This window comes from Salvelinus sp. IW2-2015, linkage group LG31 (assembly GCF_002910315.2).
Source record: "Salvelinus sp. IW2-2015 linkage group LG31, ASM291031v2, whole genome shotgun sequence".
NCBI lineage: Eukaryota > Metazoa > Chordata > Actinopteri > Salmoniformes > Salmonidae > Salvelinus > Salvelinus sp. IW2-2015.
In genome coordinates this window covers 20,017,904-20,034,371 of record NC_036870.1, presented here as the reverse complement: position 1 = coordinate 20,034,371, position 16,468 = coordinate 20,017,904, and the positions used below count along the sequence as shown (strand labels likewise).

The 16,468-nt window shown below is 42.3% G+C and overlaps 1 protein-coding gene across 1 annotated transcript in view; it reads right to left on the bottom strand.

Moving 5' to 3' along the window:
* Window positions 1-2,528: 2,528 nt before the first annotated feature.
* LOC111956041 (E3 ubiquitin-protein ligase TRIM71) overlaps window positions 2,529-16,468 on the bottom strand; it is a 63,452-nt gene continuing 49,512 nt past the window's right edge. Inside the window, exons 4-9 of the mRNA XM_023976460.2 lie at window positions 12,773-12,877; window positions 12,514-12,651; window positions 11,937-12,272; window positions 11,096-11,257; window positions 10,747-10,941; window positions 2,529-9,335 (exon numbers count right to left, since the gene is read on the bottom strand). Of these exons, the coding sequence (XP_023832228.1) occupies window positions 8,817-9,335; window positions 10,747-10,941; window positions 11,096-11,257; window positions 11,937-12,272; window positions 12,514-12,651; window positions 12,773-12,877 (1,455 nt within the window). The 3' untranslated portion in view covers window positions 2,529-8,816. The remainder of the gene's footprint in view (window positions 9,336-10,746; window positions 10,942-11,095; window positions 11,258-11,936; window positions 12,273-12,513; window positions 12,652-12,772; window positions 12,878-16,468) is intronic.

Below are 16,468 nucleotides of genomic sequence, written 5' to 3'. Positions count from 1 at the left end.
ACTGTATATATATATATACAGTGCATTCGTAAAGTATTCAGACCCCTTGACTTTTTCCAAATGTTGTTAGGTTACAACATTATTCAAAACTTGATTTAAAAAAAAATCTGTGTGTGTATATATATATACACACACATTAAATTACAAAAACACAGTCATGAGAAGCACAAATAAAACATCACAAATCACCCAGTAAACAATGGCAATGCCTGTTTTAGGTATAATGTTTTAGGTATAATGCTTTAGGTATAATGCTTTAGGTATTATGCTTTAGGTATAATGTTTTAGGTATAATGCTTTAGGTATAATGCCAGGAGCCGCTTGTGGATTTGACAGGTCTAACACAGTTCCATCTCCAACACCGCCAAAACAACCGCTATGGGGACGTCAGCTAAAACGGATCTGATTGAATAGAGCCCTCAGTCTGACATGAGAACATTGTAGAGCTCTGTCAACAGAAAACTTCTTGCTGAACAACAAACAGATTGTTGGGATGATTCTGTGTGTGTGAATGACAATGTGTGTGTGTTTACTCAGGCGTAGCAACCTGGATCATCTCTCTGGCACTTTGTAGACAAGATAAGCCCTGTACAGCTAATTAGCTCCTCTGAGAACACACACACTGAAAATCATACAGACACAGAAAAACACACACACACTCGCCTGCGCACGCACGCACGCACGCACAGACAGTGTGTTGATTGGTGTGTGTGTGCAGTCATACTTAATGGTGTGTGTACTAAAAGGCACTTCCCCACCATCTGGTGGGTTTCGCCAGGTGTATTGTGGGTCGTTGTGTCCTACTGGCATCTGAGTCGTGACTGAAACTCTTTCTGGACTGTGTGTATGTGTGTGGCGTGTGTGTGCTCAAGTGCACCATTGAAACAGTATGAAATGTTGCGTTCTCTGGTTAAATGTACTATAAGGCAATAGTGACATCAAGCTGTAGAGAGAGGCAACTACAGCTTGTACCACAACAGCTGGTACGGAGTAAACCAGTGGTCACCTACTTCGAACAGTTAAAAGTGTGCAGGCTTTAGCTTCAGCCCAGCAATAAGACACTTTTTGTTCACCATATTGAACGGTTTGATGATTAAACTGCATTAGGTGTGAATTAACCCTGGACCAGAGTTGTTGAACACAATGTCTGGTAGAGAAAGGATGGGGCAACTTGGGATGTGTATGCATAATTTGTATTTGAATCATGCAACAACATTGATAGGAGATTTGTGCAACAACAAAAAATTCCAGTTATACACAAGCATTTCAGGATTTGGCCCTAGTTGATTTGAGGATGGGTATTCACATATCCTGCAACTTTCCCTTTCTCCACTAGGGGGCACAGTGTACAAAATGTACATTCCACTACATTTTTTAATTACGGTCATTTAGCAGACACATATCCAGTGTGACTTACAGTAGTGAGGTCATATATTATAATACCTTTATTCATACTGATCCCCCGTGGGAATCAGACCCACAACCCTGGCGTTGCAAGCACCATGCTCTACCGACTGAGCCACATGGGACCTGGACGCTAGTTTGATGGATGACGGCCTACTCCGCTGCACCATCAGAGAGTTCTAGAAGCCCAATGTTCCTTTCTATTCTTGTTTTCCAAGAACTCCAAGAACTTCCAAGAACTCAGTTACATATATGAGCATTTCCCAAAAGCTTTCTGAATGGAGATACAGGGAAAGGGAATGGTTTATACATGACTGTGCAAGAGAGAGAGAGATGAGATTAGTAGCACAGCCTACATACATCCATAATAATATGACCTTGCACGCATGCAGCTCTGTCCCCTGCAGCACAACAGGAGAGGGTACCAGAGTTCAAGGACCGCTTTGAAAAAGAATGATACTAACTCTTACACAACGTAGGGGCTCAGTTGAGTTGATGAGATTTCTGTCTTCATTTTGAGCAAAATATTGTTTTTTTAGACACCTGCAAACCAAGGAGTTGGTCTGATGTGGTCATTGTCCTCCCCGTTGCTTCAGGAACAATAGAGGGCACAAGAGGAAAGCCCCCCCCCCCAACTTGTGCCATGCCATATCATACCTGTACCACCTATTGAGATCCCTTTTGTTTAGTAAATCAGGTGTTGAGGTAAAAATTTGACTAGAGTAGGACTTTAAGATTTGTCAATATCAAGGTACCATTATTAGATGGTCTCACAAACCTTCTGCCTACTCAGAGCTGTGGAGCATGGTTGTCATTGTCCATGTTCAAACCTCTCCCCAACGTAGCGCTTCATTCAGCATCCACTCATTTGTTCCAGTATGTTGTCTGTGGTAAAGCTCTATTATGGAACATGGTTCAGGTATGTTGCACTGTGAGTCTGTAATTTCTCTCCATTGCTCTGTCATTTCTCTCCAGAAGGGGTGAGATTCCTCCATGAGTTTTTGTAATGAAGGATATTCTTTAATTATAATAAACAATAAATAATCATAACAATGGTCAAACTTTCTCACTTAATCATTTGATAGCTTGCAATGTATGAGAAAAAAAAGAGCTCCAGACAGAAATGAAAGAAATACAAGTTTATTTAAGTGTAAACCAAATAACTGCATAGGAAACGTTTAAAGTCCACAGAAGACAGAGTGTAGCAGGTAACCGATATATTATAGTCTCCTTTGCCATATTTAGACTGAAGACCTGACATCGGCACTTCCACACCAACCACAGTGTGGGAGGGGGAAACATACAAACGCACACACGTATGCGCATGCACATACACACGTATGCGCATGCACATACACACACGAAAGTACACCAACACAAAACACTCATGGATGTGCGCCCCCACACACACACACACACATATAGAAGCGTGGAAGCGCCAGCAGCACCCATCTAAACCTGGCTGGTCCCTGCCTTCCTCCTACCTCGTGGACTGAGAGGAGAATACATTCAGTGGATTTCTGTTCAACAACACGATGCAGCGCACAAACACACACACACACTACCTGCCGCACACAGGATACAGGACAGAACAGGGTAAAACAATTTAAAGACACGGCCACTTCTCTAGCCGTTAACACCTTGTTTTCTCTAGACAACTTGTTAGGACAACTAAAAGCTGTGATGTTGAATTAGCTGTGCATTACTAAGCCCTGGAGAAATAGGCTTACAGAGATTCTAAGTGTTGATAAACTGAGACTTAAAATTCTTAAAGATGCCATACTGTCACAAAAGCTCCATGACAGCAACATTCTAAATTGCATACTCACTGGAACATCATTGGCATGGAACATTGGATGACAATGTGGCATCCGCTCTAATTCTCCAGACTCTGATTGATTGGTAGTACAGTATCAGTCCTGTCCTGTGTTCCTGCTAGCAGGGTGTGATCGAAAATCAACATGAACTCCCAACAAACCCTTTTCTTTAAAAAAAATACATTCCAAAAGGGTCGCAGAGAGTCGTGTGGTCTGGAGTATTTGTCCTTTTGTGTTAATCAAACAATTGAAAAATGAAACAAAAATAAAACATGAAAATAAAAGAGTACATTTGAGTGAGATTATCCAAAAAGCCCCCCAAAAAWTATACTTTTCTTTTCCAGATTGAGAACTAATGTGTACTATGCTAAACGGACACACACAGAGAACTTTTGGTCGCGTTCCAGCCCGTCTTTACCACAGTCGTGCTGCACATCTCACAAAGCCTGTAGAGGTGTTTTAAAGCACAGGAACCATATAGAAATCTCATCGTTTGCACAGCGCGAATGCAAAACAAGAATGTCCTGAAACGTGACCAATGAGACCAGTACTGAGGTCATAACAGAAAGGTTCACTACATTATCACAAGGGGGGACATGTTTCACTGTGACACCCACATCACTGGGGAGACATGTTACACTGTGACACCCACAGGGTAGGGACACAGAACTACCTGAGTTTCTTTTCTTTTTTTATCTTTCCATTTTTTTCTTTTTTTAAATTTTCTTTAAAGATGATACAATCATTGACAGAGGTCTAAGACCTTGCAGACTTTCCAGCTGGTGCAGTTTCACTTTTAAAAACGTATCTTCTTTTTCTTTTCTCTTAAAGCTAAGAGAGGCCTGAAACAAAATGGTGGACAGAACCACAGGGGCCAATAAAACCCCCGCCCAACAGGAGTACAGGTGACCAATCACATCCTCAGAAGACATCACCACACTTCCCGGATATCATTGTGAGGGGGAATCAAGCGATTCTAGCGATGCTAGGCAGCTAAACTTGTCAATAAACCTAGCTTCTTTTCATGAGGTTGCAAAAAACASKRGGGGGGGGGGGGGGGGGGTTAAAMTGACTGTGCAGCTTTACAAGTTGTTGTTGTACTAACCGGCTCTGCTACATCTCTGTTTTAAGGGATGGCGAGTTGAGCTGTTTTTTCCCATCTCAGGATTCAAGACATGGCCAGCCGAGCACTGATTGGCTTCTGCAGAGCCTCTTGGGAACAGGAAATACATTCGCAAAGGTCAAAATGTTAAATACATCCAATGTACTCCTAACACACACACATCTTTGGCTATATAATCATGATAAAATCATCCAGATTCAGTAACCCACCCATCTGAGTTACAACACCCATTTATCTGTGAGACCTTGGTTCACTGTAGAGAATTTTGAAAGCATGCAACAAATTAAAAATAAAAACAATGAACAAAACAGTTTAAAATACATGTTTTTCCTCTTTAAGAGTGAAGACCTAAGGATCTTAAAGATAGAATTTCCTGCAACTTAATTTTAAAAAAAGATTGATTTCCTGCAACTTAATTTAAAAAAAGATTGAAGCAGACTACACATTTCATATAGTAATACTGAAACCCATCGACAGATCATATCGGTGAAGCGGTTGTGGGTTCTAAGCAGCAGGGTCTGGGGACTCCAACTCACTTGCCCTTTAATGTGCTAACGTCTCCGCTGTATTAACATGTAATAAACAGGCTTATTAATGTGAAATAAACATCTTATTCACTCAATGTGTTCCTATACACCACAGTTTTGCATTGTCAAAGAGTTTGACTTTTAGACTCGTCTCAAAATAAATTACTATCCTCCTCAACCAACACTACGCTAACTCTAAAGTCCACACTTGTAATGTTCTTACTGAGGAGAAATTGTGTATTGTGCTGAAATTAGAGGTCATTCTTGTACATCTAAGAGGAGTAAGATGGAGCTCCTAACTCTTTACAGAGAACACTCCCTCTCCCGCTAACGCATGGCAACAAATGACAAGGGGTATCTTACATGATCATGTGCCTCTGACATCACTAAGACTCTAAGGCCAATCAGCCAACAGTGACATCACAATCACTCTCACTGTTGGACAATCAGGTTACAGCTCTGCTGATCTGCAAAATGAGGTAAAGCAAAAGGGGGCCAGCCCTCCTAAGTGCATCCAATCAAAGCACAGGGATCTGTCCCCAACTGCTTTGATTCGCTAAACACATATCTAGGATATAATGGTCCAATGACATTCTCCGTCTATGACAGTGTCATTCTGATGCCAACTCCATTTGGCACCAAACTCTCACAGATATCTTTTTGGCACAATTCTCAGATCTGCATTATTTGGTTTCTCCATATGATTAAAAGGCATAATTCACCACACTTCTAAACAACCCACTCATGGACACAGTGTGGAGAGAAGGCCATTTGTAACTTGTAATTTCAAATTAAATGGAGATCTTTGGTCTGACAGGTGAGGTAACATGTATTAAATTGTGAGTTGAGGTAAAAGTAACATGAGGTATGTTAAAAACTTAGACTAACTTAAAGTAAAGTGAAACTAAGGTATACAGTCCATAAGAGAGACTTGAGGTTTATAAGTTACTAGTCACATACTTGAGAGGTAGGCCTATGTGTACTGTATGTAACATGAGGCATTTAAAGTGTGAGGTCAAATGTGTGCTGAGGTATATTTGCAAAATGACATTTGTATGTTGATGAGGTCTGAGAATGTAGGTTCTGTAACAGTATGTATATGCAAGTTACTGGTTGAGGTAGGCTATATTAGAACTGTTAGAATTGAGATACACATGAGTAAATGTGAGGAATATGAAGGTATATAAATGTTGAGGTAAATGAAGAGATGTGAAAGTTGATGCAAATTAGGATGGAAAGTGCAGGCCTACTCTTTCCTCTGAGGTAAGAAGTTCAGTCAGCGACTCACTAATAGCGTCCATACCGCTAGGCTAGGATATGCTAAGGGAGTGGCTAACTTTACAAGGGAAAGGGGTATTTACAACCCCTCTAACAGTTCCACCTCGGAGGTGATAAATCAGGAATCTGTTAGCGCTCAATGGTTGTGTAGGCTGAGATGCTAATGCTAATAAGGGATGCTAGTTATGAGTCATATGAGTTATGAGTCAGTGTCACGTTAACATAGGTGGTGATGCTAGACTGAAATCACACACAGATACTCTTTGGTTGCTGTGCGATATGGTCTGGTTTCAGACCTTTCTACAACGTTCTCCTCAGACGTGGGCCTGAAAGGTACTTCAAAATCAAAGCTACATAAACCTATTGAGTTTTATATGGCTGGGATTCTTGTCTCAACAAGATGTTACAGTACTGTGTGAATGTTAATAATATTTTACCACAGTTGGCCCTATATTCCTCTTCTCCCCATCTGACTGTCATTGACAGCATTGACAGTGCTTTGAATGCATCTTTTTGGTGAGAGTTGGAGTGTTTTAGACCTCCAACACTAATGATTAAACAACAAAGTGTTTCTTTCAATTTGTAGTTCTGTAGATGCCAAACCTACAGGTGGCCGTTGTGCAGAAATTCTATCTTTGGTTGACTCCACTAGCTGGGCTCTATATACCTCCATCTTTTAGAGGTCAGGTCCCAGATTCACAAAACACTTCTTACGCAAAAACTTAAGAAGCTTCTTAAGAAAAAAAAAAGAAGTTCAATAGATAGTTTGTACGTGCAATTCCTCAACAATATCTTAAGATGTAATGTTTTCTTACGAACTTCTCAAATATCGTCATACAAATCTTAAGATGTTTGTTGCTAGGGAACCATTTTAGCTATCTAGCTAGCAATTGCAATCATGTTAGCATATTTCTTACTGAGATTACTGTTCTAAAATATGTTCTTGGGTTTAAAATAATCAATACTGAAACTTTCAGATGAAGTTTGTGAGTGAATTAAACATGTTCAATTGCTTTTTAGATTTTTTTCTCTCACGGCCCTGAGTTTAAGACAATGGTTTAAAAACATTTCCAATAACTTTTTTTATGCACATGTTCCGGAACACTCTCTCTCCAGCATTCCAGACTGGAAGTTAATAAATAGGTAGGGGCTTTGCAGTGACATCACAAGGGGATTAGATTCAATTCTAGGCCCCAAGAGCCAATCGGAATGCCCCACAATTCAACACACAATCCAACCCTGATCTCACTGTTGTCGGTCACGTCCTGTGGACAGCCACTCAAGATGCTCTCTTTATGGAGGCATTGTTCTCCACCTGCATCATTCACAACAAGATGTCACCCCGACACGATTCCTAATCAATAACTGATACAACATCCTGATAACTCCTGATAAACTTCTAAAATACTTTGGTGGGCCCTCTGTTTCAGAGTAGACAAACACAATTATTTTTTTGCATTTTCATTATTTTTCTTATATATAGATCCAGCATGCTTTGCTTAATCAATCATGAACATATTCCTGTAATACTTTGATGCCTGACAGGGGAATCAACAATATTCAATTGATAATAGGATCATTTGGGACAGCGGGGACAATCTCCCCACAACAACAACTACCTCGTGATTCCAACCAATCATCAAACTGCATCTGTCCCAGCTCCGCTGCGATCAATAATCAATAAACTAGTAAAGCTTTAAGGAGATTCTTCTGATTCTACTGATCAGTTTTACCTTTGTCAACATCAGTCTCCTCCTGTGGCTTGAGCTAACTAACTAACTAACGCTGATTCAGTCTAAACAGGCTTGGCATTACATAAAACCCTCTCTTCTTCTTTTGACAGTGCCATGACACTACACATTGAGAGATGAGGGGGCAATTCTAAACAGAGATTTACTAACTAACAAGCTACCCTAAATCTAGATAACATGAAATTACACCACTGAACGCTCTAGACTACACTACAGGTCAGGTCAGGTTGGGCTTCTATAACCAGAACTAAACATGCAGCGTAGAACTACAGCGTCTGAGTGTCTCAGCAACAAAACACATTACCCAAGATGCACAGCATGAATCCTATTTATCCTGTGCAAATATATATATATAAAAAAACATTTTTATGTTGCTCTTTAAATAAAATTCAGTATTGAGGTAGACTTTCTTTTCTTCTTTGTAAAACTTGACGGACTAGACCTCTGCTCGGAGAGTGTGAGTACATTCATAAAGAACTAGATGAGGTAGGTGGTGGAGCAGTGGATTCAATATTTCAAGAAAAAGTGAGAAAAGTCCCTGAGATGGCGATTTGAGGAGAGTTTAGCGAGAGAGCTCTGAGCAGTTGAGATAGAAAAAATAGAAATTACGGATCTCTTTTTTGTCACTTTCACTAATGATTATCAATCATCTTAGGGGTCCCCTTTGTCATACAGTATACCACAATCTGAAACTAAATGTAAAGAAATACAAAAAATAATCAACAAATCCGTTTTCCCATAATTTCGTAATAACGTATTTCCGTCTGCTCTGATCATCTCTGTTTAAACTGTCCTCTCTGTGTGTCTGTCTGTTGATTCCTCCTCTCTCTCTCTCTTTTATTTCCTCTCCCAAACTGAGAAAAAGAGAGCAAAAAAAGCGAGAGAAAGAAAGAAAGCAAAACGTTATTAGAACTCTTCAAAACTTGAGGATGCGGTTGTTTCCGAAATCGACGACCACGATGACTCCGTCAGGCGTCACGGCAACACCGGAGGGGCGGTCCATCTGTCCGAAGCCACTCCCTTGCATGCCAAATTTACATAAGAAGTTCCCGTTGGGCTCGAATACCTGCACCCGGTGGTTCCTCGAGTCAGCCACGATGATCCGGTTCTCCTGGTCCACAGCCACGCCCTGCGGACGCAGGAACTGCCCGTTACCGGTTCCCTCTGAGCCCAAGAACCGGGCAGACTGGCAGTCCGGCCGGATCACCAGCAGACGGTGGTTGTTGAAGTCGGTGACGACCAGGTGGTCCTCGTGGTTGAAGGCGACGCCGCGCGGTGAGTCAAAGTGTTTCCACAGAGCGCCCTCAAAGCCGTACTTGTTGATGAAGGACCCATCAGGTCCAAAGAGTTGGACGCGGTGGTTCCTGGTGTCAGAGACCAGTATCTTCCCTGCAGAATTCACCGCCACATCCCAGGGGTAGTTGAACTGCCCGTTCTACAATAGAGTACAGTAGAATATCATTATTAGTTCAGCTCTAAAGTTTGTGTGTATATACTGTAAGTAAGAGTGTGTGTGTGTGTGAGAGACTGATTGCCCTATCCCATCTGGACAAGAGGAATACATGTGTAAGAATACTGTTCATTGACTATATCTCGGCATTCAACACCATAGTACCCTCCAAGCTCATCATTAAGATCGAGGCCCTGGGTCTGAACCCCGCCCTGTGCAACTGGGTCCTATACTTCCTGACGGGTGGCCCCCAGGTGGAGAAGGTAGGAAACAACAACTCCACTTCGCAGATCCTCAACACTGGGGCCCCACAAGGATGCGTGCTCAGCCTTCTCCTGTACTCCCTGTTCACCCATGACTGCGTGGCCATGCATGCCTCCAACTCAATCATCAAGTTTGCAGACGACACAACAGTATTAGGCCTGTTTACCAACAATGACAACACAGCCTACAGGGAGGTGAGGGCCCTGGGAGTGTGGTGCCAGGAAAATAACCTCTCACCCAACGACAACAAAACTAAGAAGCTGATCGTGGACATCAGGAAACAGCAGAGGGAGCACCCCCCCATCCACATCGACAGGACCGCAGTGGAGAAGGTGGAAAGATTAAAGTTCCTCGGTGTACACATCACAGACAAACGGAAATGGTCCACCCACACAGACAGTGTGGTGAAGAAGGCGCAACAGCACCTCTTCAACCTCAGGAGGCTGAAGAAATTTGGCTTGGCACCTAAAACACTCACAGATGCAAAATTGAGAGCATCCTGTCGGGCTGCATCACCGCCTGGTATGGCAACTGCACCGCCCCGTGCGGTCTGCCCACGCATCACTGGAGGTAAGCTACCTGACCTCCAGGACACCTACAGCACCCGATGTCACAGGAAGGCCAAAAAGATCATCAAGGACAACAACCACCCGAGCCTAGGCCTGTTCACCCCGCTATCATCCAGAAGGTGAGGTCAGTACAGGTGCATCAAAGCTGGGAACGAGAGACTTAAAAACAGCTTCTATCTCAAGGCCATCAGACTGTTAAATAGCCATCACTAGCACATTAGAGGCTGCTGCCCTATATACACTTTAATAACGGAACACTAGTCACTTTAATAATGTTTACATATTTTGCATTACTCATCTCATATGTATATACAGTATTATATCCTATTCTCATGTGTCTTAGTCTATGCCGCTTTGATATTGCTCATCCAAATATTTATATATTCTTAATTCCATTCCTTTACTTTAGATTGGGTGTATTGTTAGATATTACTTGTTAGATATTACTGCACTGTTGGAGCTAGAAACACAAGCATTTCGCTACACCCACAATAACATCTGCTAAACACGTGTATGTGACAAATAACATTTGATTTGGATTTTATTTGATTGAGAGTTTCTACCTTAGTGCCCTTCTCGCCGAACTTGAGCATGAACTGCCCGTCGAAAGTGAACACCTGTACGCGGTGGTTGTCTTTGTCCGCCACGATGATCCGGCGTTGGCTGTCGCATGCCACGCCCGCTGGACGGTCAAACTGACCGGGGCGAGAACCCAGGGAGCCGAACTTGTGGTAGAAGGCACCGCACGGCTTAAAGATCTGGACGATAGGAGTAGTAGCACTTTTTTTGTTTTACTTGATATTAGGTTGCCACTGTACACACAATCCTTCAGCTCTCACTATAGAGAAACATTCTCCTGAGGATTACAGCTGACACCAAACCAATCCACGACATGAAATGAATGAAACCTACCTGTACGCGGTTGTTACTGCGGTCGGCCACGACCACGTATCCCTCCTTGTCCACGCTGATCCCCCAGGGGCGACATAGCTGCCCCTCCCCCTCACCCTCACCACCGAACGCAGACACCGGGGACCCCAGGGCGCCGTAGCTCCGCCCAGACTTCACCAGCACCTTAGAACACAGGCAGGGAGAATGTTAACATTCTAACTTAACATTCTACATTACCTGCTGCAATGTTAAAGTTGAATTATTCTATTGTTGCTTAAGACAGGGGTTCCCCAACTTTTTCACTCAGGTCCCCCTCCCAGCATTGGGGAACATACCTGCACCCCCTGTGCGCGCGCACATGATACAAACGGTTCACACCCATCTTGTTAGGAGAGAACCTTTTGCAGGTTTAAAGCTTATTTCCTGCAATTCTACACATTTTATTATGGGGTGCAGAGAAAATGTTGCAGTTTTAAAGCAAATTTTCTTGCATCTTGCAATTTGATACATTTTGCCATGTCTAATTTGAGAGACTCAAACATTACTACAAAATATATGGGTTACAAAACCGAGCTAAAAAATGTTAGCTGACATGGGCAATTTGATCTGGACATTTTTGACAAGTTATAAATACCTCTCTGAGATATGCAATGTCTGACATGACAAGAGGAACTGATGATGCACTGCCCAATTTCGAAAATGACTGTTGTGCGTTCTACTATTACAACTTTCAAGAGTAAGTTGAAAGACGGATTGAGTTCCTTAAAAAAAAAGGCACGCCCCACAGTTTGGCAACCACTGGCTTAAGATGGTTATATATATTATTTGGTTGTTGTAACTATAACAATAATATACATTTTACCTTAAAGGGGCTGCCCATGATGTGCTGGTTACAGACCAGAACTGACACCAGATATTCTCCCTCTGCTTTGGGCAGATAGCTGACTGTGTATGACCCGTTCAGGTGGTCACACACCTCGGCAGCCGACAGGTTACCATCCACTGCTGCCATCACTACTGCTGACACCGCGTCACCGCCCGAGAGGCGGGGCTCCCCGTCATGGTCGTAGCCAATCACGGTGAAGGAGGCAGGCTTGCCGCGGAGTGCGGTCTTTAGGCCCTCTCCGTGAGCTTTGGTGACGGTAGCGAACGCTCCGCTACTGATCAGCCCCATGGACTGGATGGCTATGTACAGGGCCTGGGAGAGATAATAATGATATCATATCAATAATATGGACGAGTGGATATAGAAAAATAATGTACATGAAATTGGCAGACAAGTCAATAATTCCATTAGTCCAACGAGACCAGAAATTTGGCAACAGTGTTGTACTATTACTGTAACAGTCAATAACATTGGCTCAGAGTGCACAGAGAGCCCACACGGCTCTAACCCCTCTCCTCTGGTCAGCGGGAGTGAACATAATGCGGTTATTTACCTGGTCTGGAGGCATGAACATGAACCTGTCATCCTCCTGTGGCTGCAGCAGTCCTCTGAGAGACTTGAGCTCCTGGATCTGGGTCAGCATGCGCTCTCTGGCCAGCAGCACGTCCAGGTGACGGCCCTCGTCCAGCACCTGATGAGTTATGAAGTGAGGAGACACAGACACCATATAATGACTTTAATACCTTTGGACATTGTATTTAAAACCTGGTCGCCTTGCGCCCCCAGAGGGGGACATGAGACTTCTCCCATACCTGAGTGACGGCTGCAATGGTGCTGTCCAGCTTGGTCAGGTTCTGATGCAGCTTCTCTACCTGCAGGTACAGAGACTTGGCTTTCAGCTGGCGGATCTTCTCAACCTGGGAGAGGGGGGAGAGGGAACAGGAGAGGGGAGTGAGGGTGGGTGAAGGGTAAAGAGAGAGATTCATTCATTAGGTAAGGGCAACCTCCAGTAGTGTGAAAACGGTTTTGCTCTCAATCAGGGGTATGATTTACTGCATATATATTTTATGAATAGGGATAGCAACAGAATGACATACCTAGAGTAGAAAAGAGGAGAGATATTATTTCCACTTCATTTCTCAACTTTAATATTGAGTAAATGACACTCATTGAAGCTAATTACACTAACTGCAGTATCTGACATAGGCTTTGAAAAAGCACCCGCAAGTACCAGTCACAGCAATTATTATTTTTATTTATTTATTTAACCCTTATTTTACCAGGTAAGTTGGCTCAGAACACATTCTCATTTACAGCAATGGTCTGGGGAATAGTTACAGGGGAGAGGAGGATGAATGAGCCAATTGGAAGCTGCGGATGATTAGTTGGCCATGAGTGCAGCTGGCTTTTGGTAAGCTTTCTTGACCTGGACATACATTTTTGCCAACACGACTAACCTTTGTTTAACCAGCTAAACAGCTGCTCTTAGCAAAAATATATTTGGAGTTAACTTTCTAGCTAATAGGCTATGTTAGAGTTTATACTTCCTCTTGCGTCAAAATAATGAAAAGCTATTTACCAAATCTATTAATTTTTAAATGTTGATTACTTCTCCTTGCCATTATCATTCATCTGGTGAGAAGACAATACATACAGGTTTGCCTGGGTGGGGATCCCTGGGCAAGAAAAGGTTGAAGACCCCTGCTCTAAATGACAAAAAGTGTAGAATGTAAATCAGTGTACAGATTATAGTGACCTGTGGAACACATGCACACCTTTCAAACCAAGACGTTTTCACACTAACTTCAGCATCCTGACAGCATGCAATAATGTAGCCTAAATCAAGTGTAGGTCTATTATTTTGATCGATCGTGTATAGGCAACTTCAAAAGCCCGCAGATGTTGTGAAATATGAACACGAGACGCACATGCTTTAGAAAATATAGATTGCTATTATTTTCTATTGGTATCTTGATGATGCTTCTACATCTGCATTGCTTGCTGTTCTGGGTTTTAGGCTGGGTTTCTGTACAGCACTTTGTGACATCGGCTGATGTAAAAAGGGCTTTATAAATACATTTGATCTGATTGAATGTAAGACCCTACGCCTGCTCCCAAACAAAACTGAGTAAGAGTAGGAAAGAGATGAAACGTGTATCAAAAACGCATGGGCTTGCCTTGGGTTCGGTTTCACAGATTGTCGTGACGTTATGTGGGGAAAATATTATTTGTATTTGATCCGGGATATATTTTACTATATTCTTAGCCTACTATAAAACATGTATGTTGACTGTGATCAGTGGTGTAAAGTAAACATTATTTAAAGTACTACTTAAGTAGTTTTATTGGGTATCTTTACTATTTATATATTTGACAAATTTTACTTTACTACATTCCTAAAGAAAACTATGTACTTTTTACTCCATACATTTTCTCTGACACCCAAAGGTAGTCGTTGCATTTTGAATGCTTATCAGGACAGAAAATGATCCAATTCGCACACTTATCAAGGAATATCCCTGGTCATCCCTACTGCTTCTGATTTGGCGGACTCACTGAACACAAATGCTTTGCTTTTAAATTATGTCTGGTGTGTTGGAGTGTGACCCTGGCTATCCGTAAATAAAATAAAAACTAAATTGTGTCGTCTGATTTGCTTAATATAAGGGATTTGAAAAGGATTCATACTTTTACTTTTGATACTTAAGTATATATTAGCAACTACATTTAGTTTTTATTCTTAAGTATATATAAAACACAATTGTGTGGTCTAGGGCACTGCATCGCAGCGCTAGCTGTGCCATCAGAGTCTCTGGGTTCGCGCCCAGGCTCTGTCGCAGCCGGCCGCGACCGGGAGGTCCGTGGGGCGACGCACAATTGGCCTAGCGTCGTCCGGGTTAGGGAGGGTTTGGCCGGTAGGGATATCCTTGTCTCATCGCGCTCCAGCGACTCCTGTGGCGGGCCGGGCGCAGTGCGCGCTAACCGAGGGGGCCAGGTGCACGGTGTTTCCTCCGACACATTGGTGCGGCTGGCTTCCGGGTTGGAGGCGCACTGTGTTAAGAAGCAGTGCGGCTTGGTTGGGTTGTGCTTCGGAGGACGCATGGCTTTCGACCTTCGTCTCTCCCGAGCCCGTACGGGAGTTGTAGTGATGAGACAAGATAGTAATTACTAGCGATTGGATACCACAAAAATTGGGGAGTAAAGGGGGTAAAATAAAAAATAAAATAAATAAATAAATAAAACACAATTGTTCTGGCCCCTGTAGTTGGGTTTGAGTTCATTTAGGCTATCGTGTAATTCCATTGTTGACCACTTGGGGGCCACTATCCTGTGTTGATGTGTGTTGTTTGTTTAATATGCTAAACCCTGTAGAAGAAGAATTGTTTACATTCCAAAATGGTGAAAGTCACACTGTGGAGCTGCAGACGTTATGAAACTCCATCCTTCTTGCTATCATTTTGTAGAAGCATTGCCTGTAATTAAAATTAATCATAACATATTTGGCATTCAATTCATGATGATATTTTGTATGAATGGTCGTTTTTAATGAGATTCATGAATCTTCTTGATAGCCACATGGATATCTGTTCAGTGCATTTGATCTTGTCATGTTTCGGGGAATTATTTACATCCAATTTAATGCATAATGCTGCATATTTCTGTGTTCATGAACATGTATACAAATACATGCTGTGTTATTATTGAGAATTAAGCCTAGTATTCAGCTAGCACACAATAAGTCATACTCATTGTTCTTTTCTTTCTATATTTCAGTTTTACTCATTTCAGTCACTATTACTGTACCTACGAAGTGGTGGCAATAAATCAACACCACAGTAGCTGCCCCGAGTTGATCTATCTGCTGAGCTTAAGAAGGGGACTCTTGCGAGGGCAGAATACAACTACTTTTAGACTTTTACTGGCTGACTTTCACTTTTACTTGAGTCATTTTCTAGTAAGGTATCTTTACTTTTACTCAAGTATGAGCAGTACTTTTTCCCACCACTGACTGTGATCAGGGGAGCCTAAGTGTGTCTTGTCCGTTTAATGAACAAAATAACAATTGATTTCATGTGCATTGCCATTCTATTATTTTGAAAATACATTTTATTAGTCTTATAATGTTTTTTAGGACCTGCCTAAACTAATGAATAATGGATTTCTTTGTGATAGTGTATATTCAATGGATTTGGTCAAATAGACCTCCGCCCGCATCGGCCCACTCTATTCCCAATCCTTAAATGTGCCGGCATGTGAACGGGAGATATAAAAGGGGTCATGTGGTAAAAATGGGACTGTAGGAATTGGGCTCTAAAAAACAGCAGATGTTTTGTTTTGTTTACAGGAAACATACCGTAAAGTCTGTAAAGGGTAATACAGTGACAGTACTGACTGACTGAAAAGGCCATTCAACAGAGGAAGGAGGGATGGGGGGGGGGGGGGGGGTTAATAACATTACTACACAAAACTTAACAAAAGGCCAACCTCTTCCTATGTTAAAGAGAAGG